The sequence below is a fragment of the Heteronotia binoei genome, chromosome 4 (genome assembly GCF_032191835.1).
Source record: "Heteronotia binoei isolate CCM8104 ecotype False Entrance Well chromosome 4, APGP_CSIRO_Hbin_v1, whole genome shotgun sequence".
NCBI classification, from domain to species: Eukaryota; Metazoa; Chordata; class Lepidosauria; order Squamata; family Gekkonidae; genus Heteronotia; species Heteronotia binoei.
Window position 1 is genome coordinate 62892729 of NC_083226.1, and position 16721 is coordinate 62909449.

The window sequence follows — 16721 nt, forward strand, 5'->3', positions numbered from 1 at the left end:
GAACATCTTTACAATGTTGCTCACAAAAAAGAGGCCTTGGAAAATAGAGCGATCAGGGCACAATCCAAGTACTCCTTGTGCTGTCCTCTGGAAAGACAGCTTGCCAAGGGAAAGTTAATATCGTACAGAATCTCTCTCTCTCAGCAGATATCTAGTCCAAACCTCAATCTGACAGAATACAAAAGCTCCAGCCACACTGCTGTAGTTTTGGGATGTGCACTTTTTTACTCTTCCATATAAGCAATGAACTCAGAAAGAGCCTATTTTGTTTGCCATGACCTTCCAAATCCTATCAGTTTCAGCATATTATGCTATACGTAAGGACACAAAATACTTTGGTTAGAATTACTAGACTGGCTTACTAGCAACTGCAATATACATTCTTTTAGTGACTGAATGGGTTTGATGGATCATCACCCTTGGTGAACAATCAATGTGACTCTCCAGTGCTTGGAACAACCGCATTTGCCTTTTCTGAAAAAATGCCACAGATTTCTGTGAGTATAGTATTCTGTGAGTATAGTATTCTGTGAGTATTCAGCTGATTCCAGTTTATTAGGGTAAGCTAGTATTAATATAATAATAATAATAATAATAATAATAATAATAATAATAATAATAATAATAATAATAATAATAATAATAATAATAATAATAATAATAAATTTTATTTGTATCCCGCCCTCCCCGCCTCGGCAGGCTCAGGGCGGCTAACAACATTTCTCAATAACATACAGTATAATAAAACCTTTAAATTTAACAATATAAAACAATATAAAACATTATAAAACATTATTTAACAGCATTAAAAACCAGTCTATACAATTAAATAGTTTAGTCTGACAGTGCTGATGATGTTTGACGCTAGTTCTGCCATTTTATATACAGCGGTCTAGATCCGCGTTGGCGGATCCTTATTAACAGCCTTCTTTAGCAGTCTGGGTAAGCAAGTTTAAAAAGGGTGGTCTTGCAGGCCCTGCGGAACTGGTCAAGGTTCCGCAGGGCCCGCACCTCCTCAGGGAGTTGGTTCCATAGGGCAGGGGCCGCGGTTGAAAAGGCCCGTGCTCTGATATTTTGGTGTTTAATCTCTTTCGGCCCAGGGATAGCCATTAGATTTTTCCCGGCTGTTTCTCATGTGTTTCTCATGTGATAACTGCAAGTGGTGTGTAAAACAGCTGACATGAGATATGGCAAGCCAGATGTCCTATCAAACCAATACAAGGATTCATGAATGTAATTGAGGTCATGAATATATGAACCTGCCTTCTACTAAGTCAGACTGTCAGTGAGTTAGTGTTAGCTAGCTCACAGTTTTTTAACCCCCCGCTCATACATTTTTGTCTTAGTTCAGGAAGGATGGTCCCCAGAGCTAACTAATTTATGCAGCAGCCAAATTGCTTGCTCACAATGTAGAATTTTTGCTCACAATACTCCACAGCTTAAAGGGAACACTGATTACAGTGTGTATTGTTTGGCATCAGCATCTTAGAGTTTGGATTAGAGGTCTTTCATATTTTATTTATTTTATTCTACTTATATTCTGCCCTTCCCACAGAACAGGCTCAGGGCAGGTTACATCAAAGAACTAAACAATTAAAACTTTTAAAAACACAGTATAAAAGAGCTTAAAATGCAAACTAAACTGGAAAGAACTTTGCCCCTACAGTAGTGACCTATCAGTCCAAAAGTCCATCAGATCTCAGATTGTTGGAATGAAGGGGTGCACTGGAAAAAATTAATAAGGGTGTGCACTTGAAAAAATATTGTTTTAATTCCTTAACATAATTTTTAAAAGGGAAAGCATATTGGTTTTTAAAGTTTCTGGAAATGTCATTGTATTGTAAAGACTTGTCAGATTCCATTAAAGCTCAGATGTCTGCCTGTAATTTTCCATGCAGGGAAAATGGCAGATATTCCTGAGTGAATGTTTTTTCACCAAATGGTATCAAAATAATAAGGGAACTAGTTCACTCTCTCTTCTAAATGCTCACTGATCATTTTCTTCTTACTGCAGCAAGAAGAGAACTGAGAAAAATGTCCTTCTGTCTCTCCTGTTGGGGGTGGAAAGGCTGCGCTGAAAACAAAAGGGAGGGGGATCTTCTTGGGCTCTAGAAACTTCTTTCTAAAGCTTGCAATTCATCTCTGTGGCTGGCCAAGTAGATGAACTATAAGTAAATGCAGTCCTTCTAAAGTGTCTAGTGAACTGCCTGCCAACCTCATCAATCATGTTGTGGAGAAATAAGCATTTTGTAACCCTCTATCTAAAGAAAACCAGAAGACCCAACAAACCAAGAAAAAATGAATAACAATTTAAAAAACAAGGAGCAAACTCCTCAGAAGCCCATAAAAGGAAAAACTAGAATATCAAAACAACCGAGAGATTAGTCTCCACAAAACCAAAAACAGCAAAAAAAAACCAATACCTCTCCCAAACTACCCAACTTCAGTGACCAAATGTTGCCTCTGTCAGTTGTGTACACTGGATGCTACCATCAAGGGTGGTTTGACTTCTATGCAAATTCTACCCCAGCTTTCTCCATATATAATTACATTATTTTAGAAGAATTGAAAAGCATTTACCTGAGATGACAGAGAAGGAGAGGGAGATGATGGGGCGGATCCTGATGGCAAGAAAAAGAGATTCAAATTGAGGTAATGTTCATGACTGCAGAGAATTCGCAAAAACTCCAGCCTCATGGAAATCAATGTTGGAAGTGAATTAAGTTTATTTGACAACTGAAAAATAAACATCCAAAAAAGGTATAAGATGAATACATAATTTTATAGAGAACATCCCTGTCTCCAGCAATAATTTTCATTAGTAACTTTAAAATATTAAATACCACAAATAGCTCTTTTGTAATTCTTGCATCTGGTAAATTTGCAACCATCAGTCATTAAGAACATAAGAGAAGCCATGTTGGATCAGGCCAATAGCCCATCCAGCCCAACACTCTGTGTCATACAGTGGCCAAAAAAACCCAGGCGCCATCAGGAGGTCCATCAGTGGGGTCAGGACACTAGAAGCCCTCCCACTGTTACCCTGTTGTTCTCAGCTAGTGGTACAGTTAATCATTTGGCTAATCTTTCATGAAATGACAAATGCAATAACAAATTTGTATGGAAAGTATTTATTTATTTTATCTAAAACATTTCTAGAAAATAATATTCTATAATATTTTATTTAAAACATTTGCTGCCTTGGGGACCAAATAGGGTTTCCAAAGCAGCAAATATTCAAACATTAGTTTAAATACATACATTAAAAAAATTATAATTTAAAAATAATTTTACTATTGTATTTTCTAGACTGTCATATTAAAAGTAACTCTAGTATTTGTGACAAAGAAAAGAGATGCACACAAATGTTGTGCTGTTTATACAGCTTCTGATAAGTGGTAATAATGACTTTGTGGTAGTCCGTGATATCAGGAGGTGCTACCAAAATAAGAATTGTTAGCCTCTGTTGGGCTTTGAATACAGAAAATTGATGGGGGGATAGCTAAAGTTTCCTCTTAGTAAATACATAAAATGGAATATCTGGATCAAAGAACAAAGCTTAGGCATTCAGTTTGATCCCAGAAGGCAAATGGAATGTGAAAGATCTACCACTTTCAACAGAGATTCAGCTTATTGTTTCCCCTCATGGCTTCTAACTTAAAGGAAACATCTTGGCTTGGGCATTCTGTTTGTATTCAGACCTTATGAACTAACTGGAGTTTGCTTGTAAGGAGCATGAACCTTGTTTATATTGGATCTCATGTAAATTGTTCAATGCTGCAATTGAAACATAACTCCGATTTATTGTTTAGGCAATGTAACTCCAATTTATTGTGATGTCCAGACACAATAATACACTCCATTCGTTTCTTTCCCAGAAACTGAGATTCTAAACCAGAACTAAACTGTTGTTTACAATCTTGATTACGACGAAAGAAACACACCCCAGTTATTTCAGATAGCCACATTCGGACTACAGATCAAATTGGAGTTATAGCCATACTAGATGCAGGTCATATCTGTGGCTGCCAACACAATTTTACAGAAGAATTGGGCCATTTAAAAATGACATAAAGGCTCAATCCTGATTAAGCCTGTAGTGAAATGGAACCAGACAATCTTGTTTCATCCTACCCCACACACCCATAACCACTGTAACATCCAGTTTGGCCCACAGACTGAAGGTATTGTAAATAAGATGGCACACAAGCCTGAAAATTAACCAGATTCACATTTATCACAAATAGGATTGCCAATCCCCAGCTGGGAGCAGAGAATAGCCCAGTTTGGAGGCCATCCCCCCACTTCAGGGTCATCAGAAAAGGGGGGGGGAGAAGGAAATGTCTGCTGGACTGGTTCCCATAGGGTATAATGGAGAACTGATCTGTGGGTATCGGGGGCTCTGGGGTATCAAAAACTATTTTTTTTTAGGTAGAGGCACCAAATTTTCAGCATAGCGCCTAGTGCCTCTCCTCAAAATACCTACAAGTTTCAAAAACATTGGACTAGGGGGTCCAATTCTATTATCCCCAAAAGAAAGTGCCCCATCCTTCATTATTTCCAAATGGAGGTAAGGCATTTAAAAGGTGCACAGTCACTTTAAATGCGATGACCAGAATTCCTTTTGGAGTTCAGTCATGCTTGTCACAACCTTGCTTTTGGCTCCATCCTCAAAGTCCCCAGATATTTCTTGAGTTGGACCTGGCAACTCTACTCACAAACAAATTCTAGTTTGTTCATGCTATCTAAATGCAGCCCATATAATTGGGGCCTTTGTTGGTTTAGGACAGAGAATAAATTTGTCTTCCATTTGAGAGCCAGTTTGGTGTAGTGGTTAAGTGTGCGGACTCTTATCTGGGATAACTGGGTTTGATGCCCAACTCTTCCACTTACAGCTGCTGGAATGGCCTTGGGTTAGCCCTAGCTATCACAGAAGTTGTCCTTGAAAGGGCAACTGCTGTGAGAGCCCTCTCAGCCTCACTGTTATGTATGCACCCGCCTCACAGGGTGTCTGTTGTGTGGAGAGAAGATATAGGAGATTGTAAACTGCTCTGAGTCTCTGATTCAGAGAGAAGGGCAGGGCATAAATCTGCAGTCTTCTTCAAAGCAAAACAGGTCAACCGAATCTTCCAACATTTTCATGAAAGTGTCTTGCCATTTTATTGACCCTCCAAAATTTTACTTTGCTTTTTTAGGTCTCTTAAATGGACAAATAAATCTTAATTGGCTCAGTTAAGTAGAGTTGCTAGGACCAAAATATTTGTTAGATCTACCACATGATTGCAGCAGTGACATGCTTGTTCCCTATGGAAATTTAATTTAAAAACAACACCACAGGGGGCCAATTTGGACTGAGACCATGGCATTGGGGGAGGAGCAGCTCCCGCTTTCCTCCTTGCGCCATTTCCCCTGGGGCTGTTATTTGCCCTGTGAAGGGCTGTACATGCAAACTTGCAATGTACAACAGGGCGAACAACATCACTGCAGGGCATTTTGAACCAGGAAAATAGCACAAGGGGGGAAGGAAAATAGTGTCTCCCCACACCAGAGTCCTAAATCAAATTGGGGCCCTATGGCATTTCTGAATTGAGTTCTCATGCGGAACTCACAGCTGTCATATGGCTACCCTGTGGTGACCACATGTAGTCTGCAGCTCAGTGAACCATAAAGGAATATGCCTGAAAAAGTTGTCACAGATGAAAAAAGAACCATGCAATCCCCAAAACTGACAAAATAATCAGCTCAGCCCAATGAAGAATCTGTCACACATAGATGTCCACATAGATACCACTCCTCCTCTCTACTGGACTCAAAGAGCTGATTCACACATTTAAGGTAGACAATGCCCTAGCACAGGGGTGGCCAAACTGTGGCTCAGGAGCCACACGTGGCTCTTTCACACATATTGTGTGGCTCTCAAAGCTCCCATCACCCCATTGACCAGCTTGGAGAAGGCACTTGTCTTTTTAAATCACTTCTCCAAACCAAGCCTGCTGGCAACATGGAGAATGCATTTAAAGCTGCTTTCATTCTACCTCTCCTCTCCTCCTCCCAGCTATTTACCTTCCTTCCTTCCTTGCAGCTATCAAACATCTGATGTTTATTCTATGTGGCTCTTACGTTAAGGAAGAAGAAGAAGAAGAAATTGGATTTATATCCCGCCCTCCACTCCGAAGAGTCTCAGAGCGGCTCACAATCTCCTTTACCTTCCTCCCCCACAACAGACACCCTGTGAGGTGGGCGGGGCTGGAGAGGGCTCTCACAGCAGCTGCCCTTTCAAGGACAACCTCTGCCAGAGCTATGGCTGACCCAAGGCCATGCTAGCAGGTGCATGTGGAGGAGTGGGGAATCAAACCCAGTTCTCCCAGATAAGAGTCCGCACGCTTAACCACTACACCAAACTTGCTCTCAAGGAAGTTTGGGCACCTCTGCCATAGCCAACCCCTGTACATGAACAACAATTTGTTCAGATACCCATATCAAAATCTCCCTGTGTACTTCTTGTAGGCCTAAGAAGATGTCTTTTCTATAACATGTTAATTTTCATAAACTCTAACTATGAACCATTTCTAACTATGAGATCCTGAGCATAGTTACAGCCTTCTAAACCAATTTACTGCAATGGGCTTATAAGCATGTAACGCTGCTTAGGATTGCATTATAAATTCCATAAAATATTTATGAACCCATTACAAATACTGTCCAGCAAAACTAACCCACATTCTATGTACTCCGTTGGATGCAAGTAAGTGAAACACATCCATTTCCACTGATCACTATGTTGATATCCTCCGTCTTGGCTTTTCCACACCAGTTAAACCATGAAGGCAATTTTCAACAATATCAAGTGAACTGAAACTAAGCTCATATGATGTTTTAAAATGAGGCTTACTTGATTGCAGTAATGTTTTATGAGGTTAAACACGAATCCACGATCCATTAGTGAAAGAAGATCATACAAGAAAAATGCCAGGCTAATGTTGATTTTTTCTGCTTGTTCATTTTCCTTTAAAATGAAGCAAAAGATGTTAATACACAAAATCAGCAGTGCTTTTATCTGTTAATGAAAAATTATAAAATGGGAAATGGACAGTGATGGAAGATAAAATCTAGTGAATCTTGATTTTAATATTTCACTTAGGATTCTGAAAAGACTTGTGGAAATCTTGCACATATATCTTGGAAAATATTCACTTATTTTTAAGTACTTCTGTTGGACTGCTCATAAAATAAAATGAAACAAAAACCGAATCAGTGTGGTGGAAGGCTACATTCAGTTATTACTTGCTTCCCCCACCCTCTTCATTCTGCACCAGGACTGAAGACTTCATTATTTAGAACTAACTACATTTTTGGTGACTTCTGATTTAGGTACCCTAGCAAACTATAGTTAACTTCTTTTCCATAGACCCAAATTCTAAATGAGGATTAAACTGTGGTTTAGTTTACTGACTTGAATCTAGATGTGATTTGTTAAAGTACCTGATTCATGTCACAACAAACTGAGGTTAGTTCCGATTCTCCGAACCAGGAAGTTTCAATTTCAGTGCAATACACAATGAGAGGCGGGAGGTGGGAGGGAGTACATGAGTCCTTCCTGAATACTTTCATCATGAACACACTATAGTTTGTTAGTGACTATGACAGACTGCACTTTAAAAAACTAAGAAGTAAAGGGCTGTGAAAGGTTAATTCTTCACAGAGAGCCTTGTGCGACAGGCTGTTCCAAGGAATATGATTGATTAGCAAAAGCTGATCAGAAAGACTTGAAAGCAAAATGCTGAGGAGAAAATCAGTCTGAATTCAGCCATGATTGAGAGCAGTTTAACACAGATGGAGTACTGGAGAGGTTGGCAAGGAAGAGTGGGTAAGGGGAAGACTTCCATTCAGCCCAAGAAAAGGGGATAGATCTTCTAGAGAGAGAATTTCCCTACCTGGTTGAAACAGGGAGACAGCTCTGAAGAGTGGAAAGATCCCTGGTCTGGTGTGGGTAGAGACTGCCTTTTGAAACCAGAAGAGTCAGTAAAGCTCAAGGAGAGGTGTGTTTAGCGAAGGAATTTGGGTACAGGATAGAGTATCCCAGCCTTCTGGAAACCAAAAGAGTCAGAAAATACTCAAAGACAGTGCACTGGTATGTTGAGGAAATACTGAAACAAAAGCCCATAATCCTGATTATTGTAAATCACTGTGAATAGTTCAAGAAACTCTCAGCTGTTTAAAACATAGAAACTGAAGTCTGTGCATGTACTGATTTAGTCAGTATCTCAGAAATTTCTTCAAGTTACCTCAGAAATTTTACCCTGATTTCACCTGACCTTTGCCCTTCAATGTTGAATAAAATATTTTGTTATTTTTTAAATTTTAAAAGCCATTTCAGTGGTTTAAGTTGAAGGGCTATCTTGACCCTCCCCTCAGATTACATCTTTGGCTGAGTCAGTAGCAAAATATCAGACTGCGACAGAGTGGCATAGCCATAGTTTCTTCAGAGAAGAAGAAAACAGCTAGCGTGGCTCAGTCAGACAAGGGGGGGGGGAAGGAAGAGGATGGAAAATCTTGTCACTGAGGGAGAGAAGTGGAAGAGGTATGTTGTAGTGACATCGGAACACAGCTGAAAAAATTTGGGGAGACAAAACAGACACACATTCAAACATGGTGGGAGTAGTTTAATCCCACATTCTTTGCCCGGAAAATGAATGTGGGGATATGTAAGCAGTACACTTCCACCACACTTACAAAGTCAGTCTGTCTTCACTCCAGCTTTTCAGACATTAAGAAACATGTTCTACAGAAATATTGCAGTAGACTAGGCATAAGATCCAAACTAAATTTCTGCTACTGGCAAATTTATGACATTCCTTGGGGTCACCTCTCCCCCAGAAGCAGCATTTTGTGAAGATCAGTGAACTATAGTAGAAAGAGGATGTTCTTCTGCTATTGGAAAATTTAGTCTGGATCCAACCCTGGGAATCAATGTCCAATGCTGGTAGTATGTCCTGAATGAAATGCCATGTTAGTAACAATTATTTATCCTAGACTGGGAAATTACCTTTTGTGGCTTGACTAAAAGTGCTGCAACTTCTGAGGTGACCACATTAACTATAGTAGTGATATCATCCTTGAAACGATCAGAAAACCGACTTCTACGGGGAATATCTTGTTTGTCCATGTTATGAACATACTGAGCCATGCTCTTGACCTTCAAAAACAAATCCCATTTATTAAAAGTAAGGCTGTAAAGCAGAGTCATATGGGGAATTTTACAGGAACAAAACATTTGGGAGCCTTTCTGAAGGCTCTGTCTTCATTGCATCAAAGTTGACAAAGAGCTATTCATACCATGCAAATAAAATGAAGTTATGTAACTTTTGTGAATGAATAAATTTTCATAGATTTTTAAGACCCATAACCCCTGTATATAACAACATGTACAGCTGCCTGAGGCAATATAACAATGTGTAAAGTTGCAAGAGGCAACTTTGTGAGCTGGAGAGCAGTTGGGAAAGATCTGCATCCACCCCTTCCCTTTTCAGGTATTTTCAAAAGACTAGAGCTTACCAGAGGTGTAAGCCTCTGGCATAAGTTGAAGGGCAAGAGCCAAGGGGTTCGTAGCCTTTGACTCTTAGCCTGTAACTCCTTGTTTGTGGCCCACTTTGAGCTGCATTATCAGAAACAGCAGGAATTAAGACATCTTTTTCACCAAGGTGTTACCACTGAGATCCTTTGCTGCCCTGACCAGTAGATCACTGACAAGGAAGCAAAATAAAATATAGTTGTGGCGGTATGGGGCAGGCCATGGCCATGCACCATCAATAAGTTGAGTTTTAAATCAGCCTGAAAACTAACCAACATCTATGTGGGAGGTGGTGAACATTATCATTTTGCTCTTTCCTCCTTATTGTGCTGTGATTTTGAACTTATTGTATTCTAATAAAACTTATTCGGTACCACTTTGAAGTTAGAAAAATGTTTTAAATAAACTTTTTAAATACAAAAAGTCCTATGGTTCCTTGTAAACCTGATGCTGGGTGTGATTCATACAAAAACTTACCCATTATTTAAGGGGTCAGCCATTGCCTATGACTACAGCAATGCGGTCTATTATTGAGCCGCAGATTCTTGCTTTGTTAATGCAATGCACATTGCACTACTAGGGTTGCCAAGTCCAATTCAAGAAATATCTGGGGACTTTGGGGGTGGAGCCAGGATCAAGGCTGTGACAAGCATTATTGAACTACAAAGGGATTTCTGGCCCTCACATTTAAAGGGACAGCACACCTTTTCAATTCCTTCCGTCCATAAGAAATAATGAAGGGTAGGGGCACCTTCTTTTGAGGCTCATAGAATTGGACCCCCTGGTCCAATCTTTTTGAAAGTTGGGGGGTATTTTGGGGAGAGGCACTAGATGCTCTACTGAAAATTTGGTGCCTCTACCCCAAAAAACAGCCCCCCCACCAGAGCCCCAGATACCCATGGATCAATTCTCCATGATTTTCTATGTGAATAAATCTCCATAGGGAATAATAGCGTTCCCAGCAGACATTTCCCTCCCCTCCCCCCGCTTTCTGATGACCCTGAAGCGGGGAGAGGGCCTCCAAACTGGGGGATCCCCTGCTGCCACCTGGGGATTGGCAACCCTATGTACTACAGACATTGTTTAAACGTGACACCAGCCATGTGGCCACCTCCACTCCTTTATTTTTAATAACCTAGTATCATGTTTTTACTGCCCCCCCACCTCCTTTCAAGAAAAATCTGTGTCTTTTTATGCCTTAATTACTTTGACAAGAAGCAATTAACTGACAATTATGTCTTAATTCCTAGAATCTCTTATTGATACAGTCTTATCAAATGTCTGAGTCTACAGCAAGACAAGGGCTCCATTTTCCCCTTGGAGGACTGCTACTAATTTTCTGAAACCTGATTTGTCATTAATCTTTTGTCATTCAATATTTGCCAACACTTTACACTCCTACAAAAGGGCTGGGATCAATGCTATCTTCACATCTCTTCATTTATACCCTATCCAAACATTATGCTCAGAAATTCCACCAAGAGTCAGTTTGGTGTAGTGGTTAAATGTGCGGACTCTTATATGGGAGAACCGGGTTTGATTCCCCAGTCCTCCACCTGCACCTGCTGGAATAGTTGGAATGGCCTTGGATTAGCCATTGCTATTGCAGGAAGTTGTCCTTGAAAGGACAGCTGCTGTGAGAGTCCTCTCAGCCCCATCCACATCACAGGGTGTTTGTTGTGGGGGGGGGGGGAGAAGATACAGGAGATTGTAAGCCGCTCTGAGTCTCTGATTCAGAGTGAAGGGTGGGGTATAAATCTGCAGCCATCTGCAGTCGTTGTTGTTAATTCCCAGGTTGCTCAAAACAAAATGCTGTTATAGAAACTCACCAGAAGTTCAAAGAAGAACCAAGCATACTTGAAGACTGATTCCCGCACCATGCCAGTGCTCACCACCATCTGAAGTGCCAACTCTTCATGAAAATGCTATACAGAAACACTGATTATGAAAATACAAGCTAGCTTTCAACAGGATAACTAAAATTATAATTCAGAGAGGGGTAAATTTAAAACAACAGCATGCACATGTTCATGTGTACACAGATATACATACACATGTACAAACACAATTAGGCTGAATAAAAAGGACTATTGATAAGAAGCAACAGCAGCATTTCAGGCCAGCATGCAGACAAATAGGGGAGGGGGCAATCATTGTTACACACTGTTAATGGCAGTAATAGCACACAGAAAACCAGTTCTGGCAAAATGAATTTGAAAGACCCGCAAAACAAGAAATGCAAACAAATATAGAATTTTATTTGAGGCTGAATTAATTAATTAAGTCATTGTTAATAAATGCACACTGTTTAAACTAGCATTGACATAGGCCTAACATAGACCAAGCTTGAACTGGTTTATGCTCAAGAGAGCTGGCCTCTGGAATCCAGGCAGAATGGCTCAGTTATTGGTTCTGCAACTGAAAACATGCATAAAAGGAGACTGACACATAAAGCAACATGTGAGCCTGTTAGTTGTAGTTAAAGCAAAGGAAGAATTAAATGAGCACCATATTTGAAAAGAACATATTAAATATGGTTTAACTGAATATATAATTCTGGGCTGACCTTATACACCTTGGTATGAAATGCAAAAAACATTCAGTTTTGCTCACCCATTGCAAAGGTCTGTTGCTCTTTGCTTCCCTGAAATACTGGGCTTTCTATCCTGCTGTTCCTAAGCCAAAAGGAACATGTAAACGTTCTTCCCTATTAATAAGTACTTTCTGAGGGCCTGCTGAGGATTATCCGGCACTTTAATATTTGCCTTTCACTTCTGTTCTGCCACACTGGAGAAAACCAACAACTATGATCATTAGGAGGCAAAACAATCTCTAAAAAGGTTCATTTAAGGCATTCTGTTTTATAGCATAGCTCACTAGTAATCAGGTAGAAGTGATGATTTATTTGGATTTTTTAACTTTAGATACTTTTGTTTTGGATTCTAGCCAGCCCTCAGAGCAATATATTCCAGGAAGATGACCAATCCTGATGTTCAATGACTTGGACCCTGAGTTTCCACCAAAAGGTTCATGTTCCTCATTGATATTTTTTTCTTTCCTGAGATCAATCTTCCTTTTCCCTCATATAGGAAAGTTTGGTGTTAATAGTGGCCTGTTTACAATATTTACACTTATTTGCTGAGATTTTTGTGAATGAGTAATGTTGCTTTATGAGGCAGTCTACCTTTTTAGTGGATGGCCGTGGACTTGTGCAGGCACTTGATATATCACTACTGGGTTCACTATAATAAGACATCCGACTGTAGCATCGATCAGCAACCTAGAGAAAATGAACAAAAACCACGTACAAAAGCATATGTATTAACAAAATAGAAGAAAGAAAGGAATAGCTAGTCACATTATATTTAACAATTCAAACTGAGACCTGCCATCACATGATCTAATTTAGTACTGCACTTTCCAATTTTAATGCCCCTTCCCCTCTCTAAATTGTAACACAGATTTAACCAAATTCTTGGACAAACTCTTGGAAAAGAAAAAGCTCTTCTCTCTTGAGACATTGTGTGATGAGCATGTACCCCCATGAAATACCAAACAACACTGCAAAAGGTATTGGAAGTGCATTACCCAGAAGTCAGATACAAATGTCACTTTTTGAAGATGACAGGCAGAGATAACTGAAGATTTCCTTCCTGTTTGGCTGTTTGCCGTTTTATTTCTGAAACCAGGGCTAAGTTTTAAAAAAAATCATTTGAGATAGCATTTTTTTTATAACATAGCTTTTATAACATATAATAAAAAATATTGATTTATTCCCAGCGTTGGTAAATAACTTTGTTCACAATGCAACACCAAGGTATGCAATATCCTGTGCAGCGGCAAATGTTTCTAGGAACTGCATCTTTGCAAAATGAAAGCTGACCCTAGGTTTTGTATTATCTCCTCTTACCCTTGACGACATGATGCTTCTGACTTCCTCATCAGCAGCAGACTGGATTCCAGCAATATCTGGATTACTACAGCTGGTTGCCCGACTTTGTAAGAGTCTGGAGCCCACTGAAACAGCTGATGTGCGTCCATAAGTATAATAACGAGATTCAGGAAGAGTACCACTGCTTGCTCCACCTGCCAAGAGGAAAATATTGTTTTCACAACTAAGCATTACACGTCAGCCAAGCTCAACGGAGCTACAAAAAAACTACCACTGCCTATGTTGCACAGCATCCCTATTGGTGTTCTGACCCATACAGCAGCAGTCATCAGCGATATCTATGGGCGAACTGGTTGCCCTGAAGAGATTGGTCTCATCTCCTCTTTGATCTCTTGTCATGATCCTGGGCCTAGTGAGGCCTGCAAGCCCCAGGGAAGCCTGCCTAGGAGTTACTAGGAAAAGCCTACATATCCCAGGATCCCCTCTGTCCCTCTGATTGGGTGACCATGTTTTGGAGGGAAACTGACCCAGAGAGGGGTGGGGCCTGGGAGGAGAAGATAAAAGGGCCAAGCCTAGGAAGGGGGTGTTCTTTTCCTGGAAGGCTGAGCTGGAGGCAGTCTGTAGCCTGGAGAGCTTGAAGCAGGAGAAAGACCCTTACCCAAGGGGGTAAGTGTTGTATTAGAGTAGGGACTGCATAGAAAAACACGTTGGGGCATTTGTTTATTTTCCCTTCACCCTTTTACTGTTTATGCACCTTGTTTGTTATATTGCACTGACTTTTAAATAAACCTTTTTTTTCCTGTTCACTCTGCCTGGTCCTCACGCCTATTATTTGGCCTAAACTGCAGGAGGCCTGAGGGGTTTGGGAGGGAACTCTGAGCTTTCTCAAGGGAAACCCTTAACCCAGAGTGGTGGCAGCAATTGGTAATACACTCCTGAGTTGTGACACCTCTACATGCATGCCCCGCTACTTGTGGGGTGGTGGTAAGTCATGGATCCTCTTCTTCCTCCCTCCAGTTATCACCAGAGAAAGGATGTGCCAGCTGTCTTCTGCAGTCACTGCTCCTGCTGCTGCACTAAGAAAGGTAAGCAGGGGGGAAGATGAACAGAGATAGCTCCTTCTAAGTGCCATTCATTTGAGGAACTGGGCAGAACACTTAGGAGGAGCCACAATGCTGCTCATTTGCCCATCTTCCCTCTTGCTTGTCTCCCTCAGATCACTGCTGCATACTGGCTCAGGAGACTGGTGCCTGGCTTCTGTGCAAGAGGAACAAGGGAAACTGGTTGGAACACTTAAATTCCACTTAGCACACAGAAGAAACATAGGCAAGTGGCTAGCTGTATAGAATCTTTCTCATTTACTAGCTGTAAGTCCAAGGACTGTTTTCCATAGGAAAGCATTCAAATACATGGTTCATTAGCTGCTGTGGTTTGGTCCAAAAAATGATTCCCTGATTGGCTCTCAGGAATGTATAAACTGGACATAAGAATGCTCTGAATCAACTGTATGGATTTTTAGCAAAACCTCCCTGGCCATGCATCAACAGCAAACTTCCCCCATAATCTGAATTAGGATCTAGCTATTCCTACACATGCACTCAGGCTAGAGCGGATTGCCCAGGAAAGCTGGGTTTTCCCAGGTTTATACTCAGATTCAGTAGGCCTCTCTGTGATGGTTGCTATTTAGGAGACACTGAAGGAATAAATAATGTGATGCTTCTGAAAATGTTCTCTACTAAACTTGTTTTGATAACTCAATCTGAAATGCTATGTATTTGAGAGACCATGTTGTTAGCAATTCAGCACACAACCTGAAGAAGTGATATGTATGGTTAGGGATACACACACCAGTACACATAAATAGCACATCATTGTTTGAGGAAATAAGTCGCATTTAAACAGCTTGTCTGACAGGGAGAACTACCATGCCAAATTTCTGTTTGCACATGTAACTCTCCACTGATGGACCTCTGCTCCATATTTTTATCCAAACCCCTCTTGAAGCTGGCTATGCTTGTAGCTGCCGCCACCTCCTGTGGCAGTGAATTCCACATGTTAATCACCCTTTGGGTGAAGAAGTACTTCCTTTTATCCATTCTAACCTTACTGCTCAGCAATTTCATTGAATGCCCACAAGTTCTTGTATTGTGAGAAAGGGAGAAAAGTACTTCTCTACTTTCTCCATCCCATGCATAATCTTGTAAACCAATATCATGTCACCCCGCAGTCGATGTTTCTCCAAGCTAAAGAGCTCCAAGTGTTTTAACCTTTCTTCATAGGGAAAGTGTTCCAAACCTTTATTCATTCTAGTTGCCCTTTTCTGCACTTTTTCCAATGTTATAATATCCTTTTTGAAGTGCAGTGACCAGAATTGTATACTGTATTCCAAATGAGAACGCGCCATCGATTTATACAGAGGCATTATGATACTGGCTGATTTGTTTTCAATTCCCTTCCTAATAATTCCCAGCATGGCGTTGGCCTTTTTTATCACACATCGTCTTGACATTTTCAGTGAGTTATCTACAGTGACCCCAAGATCTCTCACTTGGTCAGTCTCTGCCAGTTCACACCCCATCAGCTTGTATTTGTAGCTAGGATTTTTGGCCCCAATGTAAATTACTTTGCACTTGCCATGTTGATGCCCACTCACCCAGCCTCAACAGATTCCTTCATAGTGCCTCACAATCCTCTCTGGTTCTTACCACCCTGAACAATTTAGTGTCATCTGCAAATTCAAATTCCTGTTAGATTTTTTACAAAGTTGTCATCATCCACATATGCAACTACATTTTCCTCCAGGAGTAGGGCAATAATTTATGTTACTGTCTATGTGGATGAATATATGTTCTTCAATTTGTGCTACAACCTGTATGGCATAGGTGAGCAGGTCAGGTCCAGGGACGGCCAAGGACTACAGGACTGGCAGCCATTTGGGCTGGTAGCCATCCTTAGCAGCCAGAGAGATCCCTGTTGGAAGGGTGAAGCACAGCATGTATTCTATTGGGTGGAGGTGGATCATGGTGTCAGTTGCCCTAGCCATAATATGGCCAGTGAAGGAACAGGGATTGCCGCATTGTAATAGTGGCCAGTTGAATGTAACCACAGCCCACTGGGGTCAATAGAGGCATTCCTGAGAACTTTATACCTGCAGTGCTGGTTTCACCCAATGCCCCACGCAATGGAGACTTGCCCCTGCTGCAGCCTGCCACCCTACAGGTGTGATGAAATGACTATACCTGTGACACTGCATCAGAT

General features: G+C 40.8%; 1 protein-coding gene across 4 annotated transcripts in view; it reads right to left on the reverse strand.

Annotated features, from left to right (window-relative positions):
* Positions 1 to 16721, reverse strand: part of DOCK8 (dedicator of cytokinesis 8) — a 125813-nt gene that overhangs the window by 38823 nt on the left and 70269 nt on the right. For 2 of the 4 annotated variants that reach the window (XM_060237417.1, XM_060237416.1), the window contains exons 22-27: positions 13482 to 13657; positions 12756 to 12851; positions 11401 to 11496; positions 9047 to 9196; positions 6893 to 7006; positions 2581 to 2736 (exon numbers count right to left, since the gene is read on the reverse strand). In XM_060237417.1, coding sequence (XP_060093400.1) covers positions 2581 to 2736; positions 6893 to 7006; positions 9047 to 9196; positions 11401 to 11496; positions 12756 to 12851; positions 13482 to 13657 — 788 coding nt within the window. The remainder of the gene's footprint in view (positions 1 to 2580; positions 2737 to 6892; positions 7007 to 9046; positions 9197 to 11400; positions 11497 to 12755; positions 12852 to 13481; positions 13658 to 16721) is intronic. The other 2 variants (XM_060237419.1, XM_060237418.1) reach the window with 1 other exon arrangement.